Below are 17139 nucleotides of genomic sequence, written 5' to 3' on the forward strand. Positions count from 1 at the left end.
ATTTTTTATCCATCAAGGTTTTATTCTCCAGCCTCTTGCATGCATTGCCCCAGTTACTGCTGCAGCGGCTTTTTGGTTCGAGTCTCTTGAGGAGGCTCTACAGGTGGAGACCCCGTTAGATGATATTTTAGACAGGATTAAAGCTCTCAAGTTAGCTAATTCCTTTATTTCTGACGCCGTTTTTCATCTAACCAAACTAACGGCTAAGAATTCAGGTTTTGCCATTCTGGCGCGCAGGGCGCTATGGCTTAAGTCCTGGTCGGCAGACGTTACTTCAAAGTCTAAGCTTCTTAACATCCCCTTCAAAGGACAGACCCTATTCGGGCCGGCCTGAAGGAGATTATTTCTGATATTACTGGAGGAAAAGGTCATGCCCCTCCTCAGGATAGGTCCAATAAATTAAGGACCAAACAGAATAATTTTTGTTCATTTCGAAACTTCAAGAGTGGCGCAGCTTCAGCTTCATCTAATGCAAAACAAGAGGGAAATTTCGCCCAGTCCAAACCAGTCTGGAGACCGAACCAGGCTTGGAACAAGGGGAAGCAGGCCAAAAAACCTGCTGCCGCCTCTAAGACAGCATGAAGGAGTAGCCCCCGATCCGGGACCTAGTAGGGGGCAGACTTTCTCTCTTCGCCCAGGCTTGGGCAAGAGACGTCCAGGATCCCTGGGCATTAGAGATTGTTTCCCAGGGATATCTTCTGGACTTCAAAGCTTCATCTCCAAAGGGGAGATTTCATCTCTCACAATTATCTGTAAACCAGATAAAGAGAGAGGCATTCTTACGTTGTGTTCAAGACCTACTGGTTATGGGAGTGATCCACCCAGTTCCAAGGGAGGAACAGGGGCAGGGCTTCTAGTCAAATCTGTTTATAGTTCCCAAAAAAGAGGGAATTTTCAGACCAATCTTGGATCTCAAGATCCTAAACAAATTTCCTTCAAGATGGAGACTATCTGAACCATCCTCCCTATGATCCAGGAGGGTCAATTTATGACTACCGTGGACTTAAAGGATGCTTATCTCCACATTCCGATTCACAGAGATCATCATCAGTTCCTCAGGTTCGCCTTCTTAGACAGGCATTACCAGTTTGTGGCTCTTCCCTTCGGGCTAGCCACGGCACCAAGTATCTTTACGAAGGTTCTAGGGTCCCTACTGGCGGTTCTAAGGCCACGAGGCATAGCGGTGGCTCCTTACCTAGACGACATTCTGATACAGGCGTCGACTTTTCAAATCGCCAAGTCCCATACGGACATTGTTCTTCCCTTTCTGAGGTCTCACGGGTGGAAGGTGAACGAAAAAAAGAGTTCTCTCTCCCCTCTCACAAGAGTTTCCTTCCTAGGAACACTGATAGATTCAGTAGAAATGAAAATTTTTCTGACAGAGGTCAGGTTATCAAAGCTTCTAACTTCCTGCCGTTCTCTTCATTCCACTTCTCGGTCGTCAGTGGCTCAGTGTATGGAATTAATCGGCCTAATGATAGCAGCAATGGACATAGTTCCGTTTGCCCTCCTACATCTCAGACCACTGCAACTTTGCATGCTCAATCAGTGGAATGGGGACTACACAGATTTGTCCCTTCTGCTAAATCTGGATCAAGAGACCAGGGATTCTCTTCTCTGGTGGTTATCTCGGGTCCATCTGTCCAGGGGAATGAGTTTCCGCAGGCCAGAGTGGACTATAGTGACGACAGATTTCAGCCTTCTGGGCTGGGGCGCAGTCTGGAACTCCCTGAAGGCTCAGGGTTCGTGGACTCGGGAGGAAGCCCTCCTTCCGATAAACATTCTGGAACTGAGAGTGATATTCAATGCTCTTCAGGCTTGGCCTCAACTAGCTGCGGTCAGGTTCATCAGATTTCAGTCGGACAATATCACGACTGTAGCCTATATCAACCATCAGGGGGGAACAAGAAGCCCCCTGGCAATGTTGGAGGTTTCAAAGATAATTCTATGGGCAGAGGTTCACTCTTGCCATCTCTCAGCTATCCATATCCCAGGAGTAGAGAACTGGGAGGCGGATTTTCTAAGTCGGCAGACTTTTCTCTCGGGGGAGTGGGAGCTCCATCCGGAGGTATTTGCCCAGCTGATCCAACTATGGGGCAAACCAGAACTGGATCTGATGATGACTCCTCAGAACGCCAAGCTTCCTTGTTACGGGTCCAGGTCAAGGGATCCCCAGGCTGCGCTAATAGATGCTTTAGCAGTGCCCTGGTCCTTCAGCCTGGCTTATGTGTTCCCACCATTTCCTCTCCTCCCTCGTCTGATTGCCAAGATCAAGCAGGAGAGAGCTTTGTTGATTTTGATAGCACCTGTGTAGCCACGCAGGACTTGGTATGCAGATCTGGTGGACATGTCATCCTTCCCACCATGGACTCTGCCGCTGAGGCAGGACCTTCTACTCCAAGGCCCATTCAAACATCCAAATCTAATTTCTCTGCGGCTGACTGCTTGGAGATTGAACGCTTGATTTTATCAAAACGTGGTTTCACCGAGTCGGTCATTGATACCTTGATTCAGGCTCGAAAGCCTGTCACCAGGAAAATCTATCATAAGATATGGTGTAAATATCTTCATTGGTGTGAATCCAAGGCTTACTCATGGAGTAAGGTCAGGATTCCTAGGATATTATCCTTTCTCCAAGAAGGATTGGAGAAGGGATTGTCAGCTAGTTCCTTAAAGGGACAGATTTCTGCTCTGTCTATTCTTCTGCACAAGCGTCTGGCAGATGTTCCAGACGTTCAGGCGTTTTGTCAGGCTTTAGTTAGAATCAAGCCTGTGTTTAAACCTGTTGCTCCGCCATGGAGTTTAAATTTAGTTCTTAAAGTTCTTCAAGGGGTTCCGTTTGAACCTCTGCATTCCATATATATCAAGCTTTTATCTTGGAAAGTTCTGTTTTTGGTAGCTATCTCTTCGGCTCGAAGAGTTTCAGAGTTATCTGCTTTACAGTGTGATTCCCCTTATCTGATCTTCCATGCAGATAAGGTAGTTTTGCGTACCAAACCTGGGTTTCTTCCTAAGGTGGTATCTAATAAGAATATCAATCAGGAGATTGTTGTTCCGTCACTGTGTCCTAATCCTTCTTCAAAGAAGGAACGTCTATTACACAATCTTGACGTGGTTCGTGCTTTAAAGTTTTATTTACAAGCTACTAAGGATTTTCGTCAAACATCTGCATTGTTTGTTGTCTACTCTGGACAGAGGAGAGGCCGAAAGGCTTCGGCATCTTCTCTTTCTTTTTGGCTGAGAATCATAATCCGTTTAGCTTATGAGACTGCTGGCCAGCAGCCTCCTGAAAGAATTACAGCTCATTCCACTAGAGCGGTAGCTTCCACATGGGCTTTTAAAAATGAGGCCTCTGTTGAACAGATTTGTAAGGCGGCGACTTGGTCTTCGCTTCATACTTTTTCTAAATTCTACAAATTTGATACTTTTGCTTCCTCGGAGGCTATTTTTGGGAGAAAGGTCTTGCAGGCAGTGGTGCCTTCCGTTTAAGTTCCTGCCTTGTCCCTCCCTTCATCCGTGTCCTAAAGCTTTGGTATTGGTATCCCACAAGTAATGGATGAACCCGTGGACTGGATACACCTTACAAGAGAAAACAAAATTTATGCTTACCTGATAAATTTCTTTCTCTTGTGGTGTATTCAGTCCACGGCCCGCCCTCTCACTTTAAGGCAGGTGTTTTTTTATTTTTAAACTACAGTCACCACTGCACCCTATAGTTTCTCCTTTTTTCTTGCTTGTCTTCGGTCGAATGACTGGGGGTGGCAGTTAGGGGAGAAGCTATATAGACAGCTTTGCTGTGGGTGTCCTCTTGCAGCTTCCTGTTGGGAAGGAGAATATCCCACAAGTAATGGATGAACCCGTGGACTGGATACACCACAAGAGAAAGAAATTTATCAGGTAAGCATAAATTTTGTTTTTATTAATGATGATAATGATGATAACATAGAAGACATGGTCACATTGTGGCACCTTTTTATCTTTACATAATCAAGGGTTAATATTCCTGGAAGGGGGATTATTGAACAGGGGGGTTTATATATAATATTGTTTATTGTGTCATTGTTGCGTTATGTGCGAGATGAGGCTCTGGCAATGTGTGGAACTTTCAGGTAACTTGCGGGAATCATGCACGGCCATTTTTGGCGCATTTTCCCTAGTGCAGGGGCAGTCCTGCCAGGCATTCCACGTGACAGGGTGTGCCTATCTATCCTTCTTGTGGATCTGTGGTGCAGGAGACATAGCGGTTTCTGTAGTCCGGGTCCTAGGAGGTGGTGAGTGCCCCGGCCACTGGTGGTATAAGGTGCCTTTTTGTAAATTAAGTTAGTCTTCCCATAAAACGCAAGCGATGGAGGGCTCTGACGCGTTAGAGGGCTCTCCCTCCTTAGCAAAGTCTAATTCCTGTGTTTATTGTGAGGAGGTTCTGGTAGATAAGCCTGCTTAACTATGTTCCACATGCCTTGATAAAGTTTCAACATTTAAATGTAAACAGATGTCTAGTACTACTGAGCCGTCCACCTCTAAGGGTTCTTCGTCCTGTGAGGTGCGTTCCCTGCATTCATCTCCTATTGCACATGCAGTGCCCCGGGGTCCGACCATTACTCCTTCGGGAGAGATTCGTTGGCCGTCAGACTTTGTGGACTAACTGGAATCGGCAGTTTCTATGGTGATCCATGCCTTACCAGGTTCTGCTAAGCGCAAGCCGAGGGTGTATCATGGCGGCTTGACCCAGGATTTGTCCTCGCCGATGGCAGATCCAGAGGCTCTATACGAGGTTGAGGCCCACTCCGACTCTTTGGAGGAGGCCCATTCTGGTTGGAGTCCGTGTCATCTAAGCCTCCTGCTGCGAAGGAGTCTGGTTATAAGTTTAGGATGGAAAATTTGTCTTGCTACTCTGGAGGTTCCGGAACCTAAGATCCCGGAGGAACCTGCGATTCCTAAGCTTGACAAGGTGTACGAGGACAGGGTGATGCCTCTGTCTTTCCCGGTTCACATTAAGATGGCAAATATTATTAAGAATGAATGGGAGCGAATAGGGTCTCCCTTTTCCACTTTTTTTTAAAAAAAAATACTGTTTCCTGTTCTGGACTCTCAGCTTGAGCTGTGGGGGACCATTCCCAAGGTGGATGGGGCTATCTCTACACTCGCGAAGCGAACGACTATTCCCCTAGAGGATAGTTTGTCGTTTAAGGAGCCCATGGATAAAAAGCTGGAAAACATGTTGAGAAGGATGTTTCAGCACACAGGGTTTGTTTTTCATACTCTAGCGGCCGTAGCGGCGGTCGCCAGAGCTGCAACATATTGGTGCAAATCCCTGTGTGAAATGGTCGAAGGGGAGACATCCATCGACAAGATACGGGAGAAGATTAAGACACTTAAGGTCGCCAATTCTTTCATCTGTGATGACAATATGCAAATCATTCGCCTGATTGCTAAGATATCAGGTTTTTCGGTTTTAGCGCGCAGGGCTCTGTAGCTAAAATCTTGGTCTGCGGACATGATCTCCAAGTGGAGGCTGTTGTCCCTGCCTTTTCAGGGAAAGATCCTGTTCGGTCCAGGATTGGATTCAATCATATCCACGGTTACGGGAGGTAAGGGAGCTTTCCTACTGCAGGATAAGAAGGCTAAGCCCAAGGGATCTACTTTTCGTCCCTTTCGTGCAGACAAGGCCCAAAGCCAGCAACCTGCCGCGAAAGCGGACCAGTCCAAGGGACCTTGGAAACCGGCTCATTCTTGGAACAAGTCTAAGCAGTGCAAGAAGCCCGCCGAGACTAAATCGTCATAAAGGGGCAGCCCCCGACTGTTCTCCGGATCACGTAGGGGGCAGATTATCTCAATTCTCAGACGCATGGTTTCAAGACGTTCAGGACCCCTAAGTTCTAGAAGTTGTCTCTCAGGGCTACAGGATAGGGTTTAGATCCCATCCGCCAGATGGCAGATTCCTCCTGTCAAACCTGTCTTCAAGACCTGAGAAGAGAGAGGCCTTTCTAGAGTGTGAGAGATCTCGCCTCTCTTAGGGTTATTGTACCAGTACCCCTAGCAGAGAGGGGTCTAGGGTACTATTCCAACCTTTTTGTGGTTCCAAAGAAGGAGACCACATTCCACCCAAGAGCTGACAGATGCTTTAGTGGTTCCTTGGGGTTTCAGCCTAGCTTACATCTTTTCCCTGCTACCACTTCTACCTCGAGTAGTGGCACGCATCAAACAGGAGCGGGCCTCGGTCATTCTGTTTATCCCTTCGTGGCCACGGAGGACATGGTTTGCGTATCTGGTGGGGATATCATCCTCTCCGCCATGGAGGTTACCCTGTCACAGGGATCTGCTGTCACAGGGCCCCTTTTAACCTCGAAATCTAGATTCTCTGAGGCTGACTGCGTGGAGATTGAATGCCTATTCTTTTCCAAGAGAGGCTTTTCTGAAAGTGTGATTGATTCTCTAATTCAGGCAAGGAAGCCAGTCACTCGTCCCATCTACCATAAGGTGGGGGGGACTTACTTGTCCTGGTGTGAGAAGCATGGATATCCTTGGCACAGGGTGAAGGTATCCAGGATTCTGGCCTTTCTCCAAGAGGGTTTGGAGAAAGGACATGCCGCTAGTTCCTTAAAGGGACAGATTTCGGCATTATCAGTTCTGTTGCATAGGAGACTCGCTGAGCTCCCTGACATCCAATCTTTTATTCAGGCTCTGTCTAGAAACAGTCGGCTCCACCTTGGAGCTTAAACTTAGTCCTTAAGGTTTTGCAGAGGGTTTAGTTTGAACCTATGCATTCCATTGACATTAAGATTTTGTCCTGGAAGGTTCTCTTCATGTTGGCTATTGCATTGGCGCAGTGCATTCAGAGTATCTGAATTAGTTGCCTTGCAAAGTGACCCTCCTTATCTGGTGTTTCATGCGGGTAAGGCTGTACTTCGTACTGGGTTGGGGGTTTCTCCCCAAGGTGGTGTCCAACCGTAACATCAATCAGGACATAGTTGTTCCTTCCTTGTGTCCTAACCCTTCTTTTTCTAAGGAGAGGTTACTTCATAATTTGGATGTGGTTCGTGCCTTGAAGTTCTATCTTCAGGCGACAAAGGATTTCAGACAGTCTACATCTCTCTTTGTGGTGTATTCTGGGAAGCGCAAGGGGCAAAGGGCCTCTGCTACTTCTTTGTCTTTTTGGTTGAGGAGCTTGGTTCGCTTGACTTATGAGACAGCGGGGAGGATCACGGCTCATTCAAGTAGAGCTGTGGCTTCGTCTTGGGCCTTCAAGAATGAGGCCTCTATGAAGCAAATTTGTAAGGCGGCTACCTGATCCTCCTTACACACTTTTACAAAGTTTTACAAGTTTGACGTTTTTGCTTCTGCGGAAGCTGTTTTTGGGAGAAAGGTTTTGCAGGCTGTGGTGCCCTCAGTTTAGGGTCCGCCTTTTTACCCTCCCGGTTTCATTCAGTGTCCTCTAGAGCTTGGGTATGTTCCCAATAGTAATGAATGAAGCCGTGGACTCTCCTCCCCTTTAGATGGAAAACATAAATTATGCTTACCTGATAATTTCATTTCCATCGAGGGGAGGAGAGTCCACGGCTCCCGCCTGTATCTCTGTGGGGCGGACCTAAATTTAATCTTCTGGCACCTTTTATACCCTGATATTTCTCCTACTGTTCCTGGTTCCCTCGGCAAAATGACTGGGGGATGAGGGACGTGGGGGAGGTATTTAAGCCTTTGGCTGGGGTGTCTTTGCCTCCTCCTGGTGGCCAGGTTCTTAATTCCCAATAGTAATGAATGAAGCCATGGACTCTCCTCCCCTCGATGGAAATGAAATTATCCGGTAAGCATAATTTATGTTTTCTATGCGGTTTCTTATATAAACTTCTTTGTAGATATGTGTGCTGAATATCTAGACTTTTAGATCTCACTCATTCTGTGGGACCTATACTCTCTTCTATGTGTATATATACTATTTCTCTAGGTTGCACTATTATCTCTGCTTTAATATATGTATGTGAAGGAAGCATTACTGCTTTCCAGTTTTTGCTATATTATTTTAACTTCCTGGTGAAAGCAGTTGATATGCAAGACTTCATGGATATATATTTCAGCCCTTTCTACTACTTCATTTTCTTCTGTTTTGGGCATTTTAATTGAGGCTTCTGTTAATCAGATGTGTTATGCAGCTAACTAATCTTCATACACTAAGTTCTACCATTTTGATGTTTTTGCTTCATTTGACAGGAAGGACCTACATGCTTTTGTGTCTTTTAAATAGATGATTGTCTTACTTTTTGTCCCACTCATTAACTTGTTGACTCCACAGCTTGAATATTAGATTAGTAATAATGACTTGTGGTCTCTCACCACCTTATGAAAGAAAACAACATTTCTACTTTTCTGATGATAAATTAATTTCTTTCATGTGGTGAGTCCATTAAACCCCGCCCATATTTATACTTTCAATTGACGACAGTTCTAGTGTGCACCTCATTTACCCTGCTTTGTCCTTTCCTCCTTTTCTGTTTTTTTTCCCTTTCTTCGCTATACGTTAGATTGAGATACCATGTAGGTGGGAGGGATTGAAAGCTCTTGGACTGTTGGGTATATTTGCTTCCTTCTAGTGGTCAGGAGATGAATCTCACGAGTGGACTCTCACCACCATGTAAGAAATTAATTTATCAAACATAAATGGTGTTTTACTTATTGCTCACTTACCCACTGAAGTGCATTGTGATTATTTTGTTGTTTACAATCACTTTGTTTAAATTATCTTTGTTGTTGTTTTTTCATTCCAGCTGGAAAAGAGTGTCCGTCGTTTGCGAGAAAAATTTCATGGCAAAATCCCTGTGAAGACAGCAGTTCTGTTAATGAAACAATTTGCAAACAATCATGACCTTGCCTGCCGACGCATCATTCTGTGCATGGATACATTAAATGGTAAGAACCACCTCTTATCCTGACCTTCTGCCTTTTACTATTTTTAAAACAGGCTAATAACTCTGACTTCTGTAATTTATATTGCAATGATCCTAATTGACAGATGTCATTCATATTCATGCTTTTTCTAACCAATGCACACTAATATATTCCATTCCTTGTGACAGTTACTCCCTGTTTGCAGTAGCATAAATACCCCTGTTTTTTTCACCCTCATGGCATACATATCTCTATTAATTCCTAAAACATGTGATTGCATTCCCATTTGTCTGTGGAAACAAGTAAGGGCTTTTCCTTGTTATTCACACTGGAAATATGCTACTAATGCCAACTCTTAAATTATTTTACACATCAATATACCACACAAGTGAGAGGGTTATTACACACAACCACACACACTCATTCTCACATACATAAATAGACATAGACCCAGTGTGTCCCATGGCATTAAAGGGACAGTAAAGTCATAATTAGACATTCATGATTTATATAGAGAATACGGTTTTAAACAACTTCCATTTTACCTCTATTATTTAATTTGATTCCTTCCCTTGTTATCTTTTGCTTAAAGATTTATCTAGGTGAGCTCATGAGCAGCAAAGAACCTAGGTTCTAGCTGCTGATTGGTGGCTGCATATATATACCGATTGTCATTGGCTCACCCATGTGTTCAGTTAGAAACGAGTAGTGCATTGCTGCTCTTTCAACAAAGAGAATGAAGCAAATTTGATAAAAGAAGTAAACTGAAAAGTTGTTTAAAATTGTATGTTCACCTAAATCATGAAAGAAAAATGTTGTGTTTCATGTCCCTTTTAAAACAGATAATTTTATCTGCATTAATTTTCTCTTTTGACAAAGGTTGTGTCAAGAGCTGAAAACTTTTAGCCAAACACATCCAGTACTGTGCAAAAGTATTAAGCCATCATTAGATTTCTTGTTTTAGCAAAGTTTTAATGACCATCCATAATTATTTGTCAGCCTCTTTATTCAGATATAAACAGAAAATATAGAAAATATGTACACAAAATATAAAAAAACACAATTTTCAGAACAAAATGGCTTCCTCAGGCAAAAAGTCAGTATTTAGTGTGACCTCCATTAGCATTATACTTGCCAAAGTGAACAATAAAGAGCAATCCAGAAAATATATAAAACGTAGCGTTTATTGGAAAATTCCACTTAAAAGTATGGGTCAAATAGTAACAGACAGCACAAATGAGATGCATGAACACCTCAGGGCTGTCAGGCTTACGCGTTTCGGCATTGCGCCGTAGTCATTGCATAGGTTGCCAGTCCCATGTGCATAATTTATACACTAATCAAATGAACATCATTGGTTAAAACCAACATAGTATTAAAATAAGAACACGTCCACAAGGTGTAACCATTACATGCCTGAAACAGATTAAATGGAGGATCACATAGTAACAATCATAATGTATAACACAATCTGTGTACTATGAAACCAGGAATGTAAACATATAGTGGAAAACAGCAACAATAAAAGTACAAGTTATGATTACATATGGGTTATAAATATATAAAGTATATATATTAAAATATAAATTTACAATCACCCTATTTCTATACGAAAAACGACATATATATATATAAACCCATACGCAAATGGATGTCAGCAGACACTCACATATACACACTAGGATATAATACATTAGACATATATATCTATGTGGGGCAGCTATTCAGGTGGATAAAAGTCACATATGTTAGAAAGACTCCAACTACAAACTATATATAAACACATAAACACACACAGGCTAAATGTTCCAAGAGCTGTCACATGCAATTACATGTTTGTAAGAATAGCTAATAATTTAAATTAATAAGATATCTATCCCCACAGTAGTATATGTATCTATATATGTCTCAACCACATAATGAGATTATAATAAGCTCAATGCCAAGTCATATTGGCCAGGTGACATATTATAGACACATAGAATGAATATGTCTAGTGTATTATTTTATTAAATGAACATCCTTATGTACAAAACAGAAGGGGGCAGATGCTGCGACCCCCTACAACCAATAACCCCAGGTCACTCTATTTCCAATAATAAATGAGATCGAATTCAGAGTTTAAACCCTGGGGAACCTTGGTACCAAGCTTAAAGATCCACAGCATCTCCCTCTTCCGGAGCATAGTCTCTCTGTTGCCCCCTCTCTGGGGCCGTGGAATCATATCAATTGGTTGCCATGAAAAACAAGATAAATCTTGTTTATGTATCTTGGCAAAATGATGTTCCAGGGGTGTGGTGGCTTTTCCCACACGAATGGTAGAAAGATGTTCTCTCGCCCTGGATCTAATGTCTCTAGTAGTGAGTCCAACATACTGTTTCCCACACCGTGCACATGTGATACAATATATCACATATACCGATGTGCAGTTTAGACAAAAATTCACCTCATAGTTTTTTCCTGTCACTGTTGATCCAAAAGGATCAGAAATAATCAGATAGTCGCAGGCCCCACATCTGGAGCTGCCACACCTGAAGGATCCCTTGCTTGTTAGCCATGCACTAGCCTGGGTAATAGGTTTCTTCAACACAGTTGGAGACAGTATATTACCCAGGGTGCGATTTCTTCGATATGAGCATTAAGCACATCTTGAACTCTTTTGGAGAGACTGTCCTGAGTACCACATCTTGAGTATCCAGTTTGTTTGCTTATTTCCCTTTGAGAGTGGCCTTGCTGATGCAAAAGTATGATTCTATGGGGTAGATTTATCAATGTCTGTCCAACATGATGCGCTGTAGCGTATCATGTCCGACAGACATCGCTGAATGCCGACAGCATATGCTGTCGGCATTTATCATTACACAAGCAGTTCACCAGAACTGCTTGTGCAATGCTGCCCCCTGCAGATTCACGGCCAGTCGGCCGCTAGCAAGGAGTGTCAATCAGCGGATTGAAGACTGCAGCCTCAGAGGCAGCGGACAAGTTATGGAGCAGCGGTCTTTAGACCACTGCTTTATAACTGCTGTTTCCGGCGAGCCTGAAGGCTCGCGCGGAAACAAGGGGAACAAGGGCCATTCTGCCCTTGTTAAATCTAATCCTATGTCTGTCAAATTCTGTGATCTTTGGCTTTTTGAATGGAATGATGTGATTAATAGTTGGTCTTATTAGCAAGCTTCTAATGAATTAAACTCATACCACATGTGTATGTAATGCTCAAACATGTCTTGCATAAACCTGGTGTAATAAACCTTTTTCATAGCAGTCATTTTGACTTGAAATAGTAGGAAAAATACAGGTGCTAGCAATTACATTTTTGTTACATTCCATTTAGGATTACGAGAGACAGGTTTCTGTTATTACTCAAGTGTAAGGGGAGATAACACTAAATACTTGCCACTTTAGCCTATAGAAGCTGTTTTTTTTCCTGATTTTCTTCAGTTTTTTAATACTGCATACAAATATCCTGTATTTTTTGGTTATATTATAATTTAGAGACCGAGAAATAATTATATATGGTCATTATACCATTGCTAAAACAACAAATCTAATGGTGGCCTAAGACTTTTGCACAGTACTGTAGATTTAAAAAACAAGTGGGGGTCAACAGCAACCTCCTATTTCTTTCTGCTTAAGTGCTGTTGTTTGGTTAGTAATTGAAACTCAGCTTTAGATTGTAGAGTGGAATGCTTACTACACGATGATACAGACAACTGTCCTCTCTGATCCCTAATACAGACAGCCTCCCTCTCTACCATCAATATCCCTTTGATGTAGAAAGCCATCCCCTATAGTATAATGTTTCTCAACACCAGCCCACAAGTACCTCTAACAGGCCAGATTTTCATTATATCTGAAATAGAGCCTGTTAGAGGTTCTTGAGGACTGGAGTCGAGACCTTCCCTATTACTACCTAATGCCATCCCATCCAACAGTTGATGCAGACGGATGTCCCCTCTACGGGAGACTAAATACACAGAGAGAGAAGCGCACTCACAGGAACGAACAACCGGCTCAATAACATTGTTAGCCTGTTCTATGGCGATTTACCACCTGGGTGCAGATGCTTTTTAGCCCAGTAATGCTTTCTACAGAGTAGAACTTTCCTGTAGTATATCAGTCTGATCCCGCCTATTACCTTCAGTGCAGCGCCAAAATACCAGGCAATTCCTCTCTGAACACAGAACACAGCAACCCCAGACAATCGTTTCAGCCTTCATTGGGCCTCGTCAGTGAGGTGTAGCCATGTTTCTCTAAGCACGCTGAGTAAGAAATCCACGCCTGGTTGCCCATATTTTTTTCTTTAGGGAGACTAAATACAAACAGAGAGAAGCGCACTCACGGGAACAAACAGCCGTCTCAATAACTTTGTTAGCCTGTTCTATGGCGATTTGCCACCTGGGTGCAGCCCAGTAATGCTTTTCACAGAGTAGCAGTTTCCTGTAGTATAACAGTGTGATCCCGCCTATTACTGTCCCTTCAACCCCTAATAAATATTGCTGTCCTCTACCTCAATACAGACCGCTTTCCTTTTTCCCTTTGATAGAGCCATATAATTCATGATGCAGTCTGCTACTCCCTCTACCACCTGATACAGACTGCAGTTCCATCTAACCCCTGATGCAGTCTGTCACCCTCTGCACCAGATAAAAATTGCCATGCTCTCCAACCCCTGATTTAGTCTGCCATCCCCTCTACTTCCAGATGCAGACTGCCATACTGTATTTCTACAGTATCACATTTCTTGTACTACTGTTATACATTGCTGTAATATATTTCTATCACTTATGGCAGGTGATTATTACAGATGATGTACTGTTTTGGTTCTGTACTCACTATGGTTTCCATAGCTAAGTTTGTATTTTCTTTCACTTTCCTAAGGAATCTATGGAACAGACTGGAATTTATCTGCTGGATGCTCCCATTAGAAAGTAGATCCTCTGACATTGTTCTTCTTATAATCAGATGCATGTTTTGCATACTGTTTACAGTCTGTCATTCTGCAAAATGTGTACGATTTTTGCACTAGTGATTTCTACTCATTTCTCCTTAGTTTCTCTAAGACATTTAAATCTGGACCCCCTTAAGAGTTTTCTTTTGTTTCCTGTTTCAAGGAGATCAGTTGAATGAGAGTAATTATTTGTGTGTGCAGGATCTAGCGATGTATTCCTAGCTCCTGTTGATTTTAGCGTATATCTGTAAAGAGCATCTACTCTGTTTTTCTCCTCAGTTATGGCTAGAGACTATAACTGTTCAGGAGTTAGTTATTTTTCTTTTGTAAGGTGTATCCAGTCCACGGATCATACATTACTTGTGGGATATTCTCATTCCCAACAGGAAGTTGCAAGAGGACACCCACAGCAGAGCTGTTATATAGCTCCTCCCCTCACTACCATATCTAGTCATTCTCTTGCAACTCTCAACGCGCATGGAGGTAGTAAGAGGAGTGGTGAAAAATAGTTAGTTTATTTCCTTCAATCAAAAGTTTGTTATTTTTAAATAGTACCGGAGTTGTGCTATTTTATCTCAGGCAGAGATAGAAGAAGAATCTGCCTGAGTTTTCTATGATCTTAGCAGGTTGTAACTAAGATCCATTGCTGTTCTCATATATTTCTGAGGAGAGAGGTAACTTCAGAGGGAGAATGGTGTGCTGTTTACTCTGCTTGAGGTATGTGCAGTTATAATTTTTTCTAGGATTGGAAATGCTAGAAAATGCTGCTGATACCTGATAAATGTAAGTTTAAATTTAATAACGACTGGTATCATGCTTACTCTCAGGGGTATTACCCTTATATAAATGCTATATAAAACGTTTGCTGGCATGTTTAATCGCTTTTTTTATATATGCTTGGTGATAAAACTTTATTGGGGCATAATTTCTCCAACATAGGTGTGTCCGGTCCATGGCGTCATCCTTACTTGTGGGATATTCTCTTCCCCAACAGGAAATGGCAAAGAGCCCAGCAAAGCTGGTCACATGATTCCTCCTAGGCTCCGCCTACCCCAGTCATTCTCTTTGCCGTTGCACCGGCAACATCTCCACGGAGATGGTTAAGAGTTTTTTGGTGTTTAAATGTAGTTTTTATCCTTCAATCAAGTGTTTGTTATTTTAAAATAGTGCTGGTATGTACTATTTACTCTGAAACAGAAAAGAGATGAAGATTTCTGTTTGTAAGAGGAAGATGATTTTAGCAAACGTTACTAAGATCGATTGCTGTTTCCACACAGGACTGTTGAGATGAAGTAACTTCAGTTGGGGGAAACAGTTGGCAGACTTTTCTGCTTGAGGTATGACTGGCCACATTTCTAACAAGACTTTGTAATGCTGGAAGGCTGTCATTTCCCCTATGGGGACCGGTAAGCCATTTTCTTAGATTAAGTAAAAGAATAAAGGGCTTTATAAGGGCTTAAAAATCTGGTAGACATTTTTCTGGGCTAAAACGATTACTTTGCTAAGCATATTTGGCAGATTATAACTCTTAATAGTTATTATAATCTTGGGGATTGTTGTTAAAAAACGGCAGGCACTGTATTGGACACCTTTTTCAGATGGGGGCCTTTTCTAGTCATAGGCAGAGCCTCATTTTCGCGCCACTAATGCGCAGTTGTTTTTGGAAAGCAAGGCATGCAGATGCATGTGTGAGGAGCTAGAACCACTGAAAAAGCTTATAGAAGGCGTCATTTGGTATCGTATTCCCCTCTGGGCTTGGTTGGGTCTCAGCAAAGCAGATACCTGGGACTGTATAGGGGTTAAATGTAAAAACGGCTCCGGTTCCGTTATTTTAAGGGTTAAAGCTTTCAAATTTGGTGTGCAATACTTTTAAGGCTTTATGACACTGTGGTGAAATTTTGGTGAATTTTGAACAATTCCTTCATGCTTTTTCACATATTCAGTAATAAAGTGTGTTCTGTTTAAAATTTAAAGTGACAGTAACGGTTTTATTTTAAAACGTTTTTTGTGCTTTGTTGACTAGTTTAAGCCTGTTTAACATGTCTGAACCATCAGATAAGCGATGTTCTATATGTATGAAAGCCAAGGTTTCTCCCCATTTAAATATATGTGATGATTGTGACATAGTGTCCAAACAAAGTAGGGACAATGATGCCACAGATAATGATATTGCCCAAGATGATTCCTCAAATGAGGGGAGTAAGCATGGTACTGCATCATCCCCTTCTGTGTCTACACCAGTTTTGCCCACACAAGAGGCCCCTAGTACATCTAGTGCGCCAATACTTATTACCATGCAACAATTAACGGCTGTTATGGATAATTCTATTGCAAACATTTTATCTAAAATGCCTACTTATCAGAGAAAGCGCGATTGCTCTGTTTTAAACACTGAAGAGCAAGAGGACGCTGATGATAACGGTTCTGACATACCCTCACACCAATCTGAAGGGGCCAGGAGGGAGGTTTTGTCTGAGGGAGAAATTTCAGATTCAGGAAAAATTTCTCAACAAGCTGAACCTGATGTTGTAACATTTAAATTTAAATTAGAACATCTCCGCGCACTGCTTAAGGAGGTATTATCTACTCTGGATGATTGTGACAATTTGGTCATTCCAGAGAAATTATGTAAGATGGACAAGTTCCTAGAGGTTCCGGTGCCCCCCGATGCTTTTCCTATACCCAAGCGGGTGGCGGACATAGTAAATAAGGAGTGGGAAAGGCCCGGCATACCTTTTGTTCCTCCCCCTATATTTAAGAAATTATTTCCTATAGTCGACCCCAGAAAGGACTTATGGCAGACAGTCCCCAAGGTCGAGGGGGCGGTCTCTACTCTAAACAAACGCACTACTATTCCCATAGAAGATAGTTGTGCTTTCAAAGATCCTATGGATAAAAAATTAGAGGGTTTGCTTAAAAAGATGTTTGTTCAGCAAGGTTACCTTCTACAACCAATTTCATGCATTGTTCCTGTCACTACGGCAGCGTGTTTCTGGTTCGAAGAACTAGAAAAGTCGCTCAATAAAGAATCTTCGTATGAGGAGGTTATGGACAGAGTTCAAGCACTTAAATTGGCTAACTCTTTTATTTTAGATGCCGCTTTGCAATTAGCTAGATTAGCGGCGAAAAATTCAGGGTTTGCTATCGTGGCGCGCAGAGCGCTTTGGCTAAAGTTTTGGTCAGCGGATGTGTCTTCCAAGACAAAATTGCTTAACATCCCTTTCAAGGGTAAAACACTGTTTGGTCCTGATTTGAAAGAGATTATTTCAGACATCACCGGGGGAAAGGGCCACGCCCTTCCTCAGGATAGG

General features: G+C 42.6%; 1 protein-coding gene across 2 annotated transcripts in view; it reads left to right on the plus strand.

Moving 5' to 3' along the window:
- The window catches only part of SHFL (shiftless antiviral inhibitor of ribosomal frameshifting), a 571473-nt gene that overhangs the window by 68766 nt on the left and 485568 nt on the right, over positions 1-17139 (plus strand). For both annotated transcript variants that reach the window (XM_053718031.1, XM_053718032.1), the window contains exon 2: positions 8760-8901. In XM_053718031.1, the coding sequence (XP_053574006.1) occupies positions 8760-8901 (142 nt within the window). The remainder of the gene's footprint in view (positions 1-8759; positions 8902-17139) is intronic.

The sequence above is a fragment of the Bombina bombina genome, chromosome 6 (assembly GCF_027579735.1).
Source record: "Bombina bombina isolate aBomBom1 chromosome 6, aBomBom1.pri, whole genome shotgun sequence".
NCBI classification, from domain to species: Eukaryota; Metazoa; Chordata; class Amphibia; order Anura; family Bombinatoridae; genus Bombina; species Bombina bombina.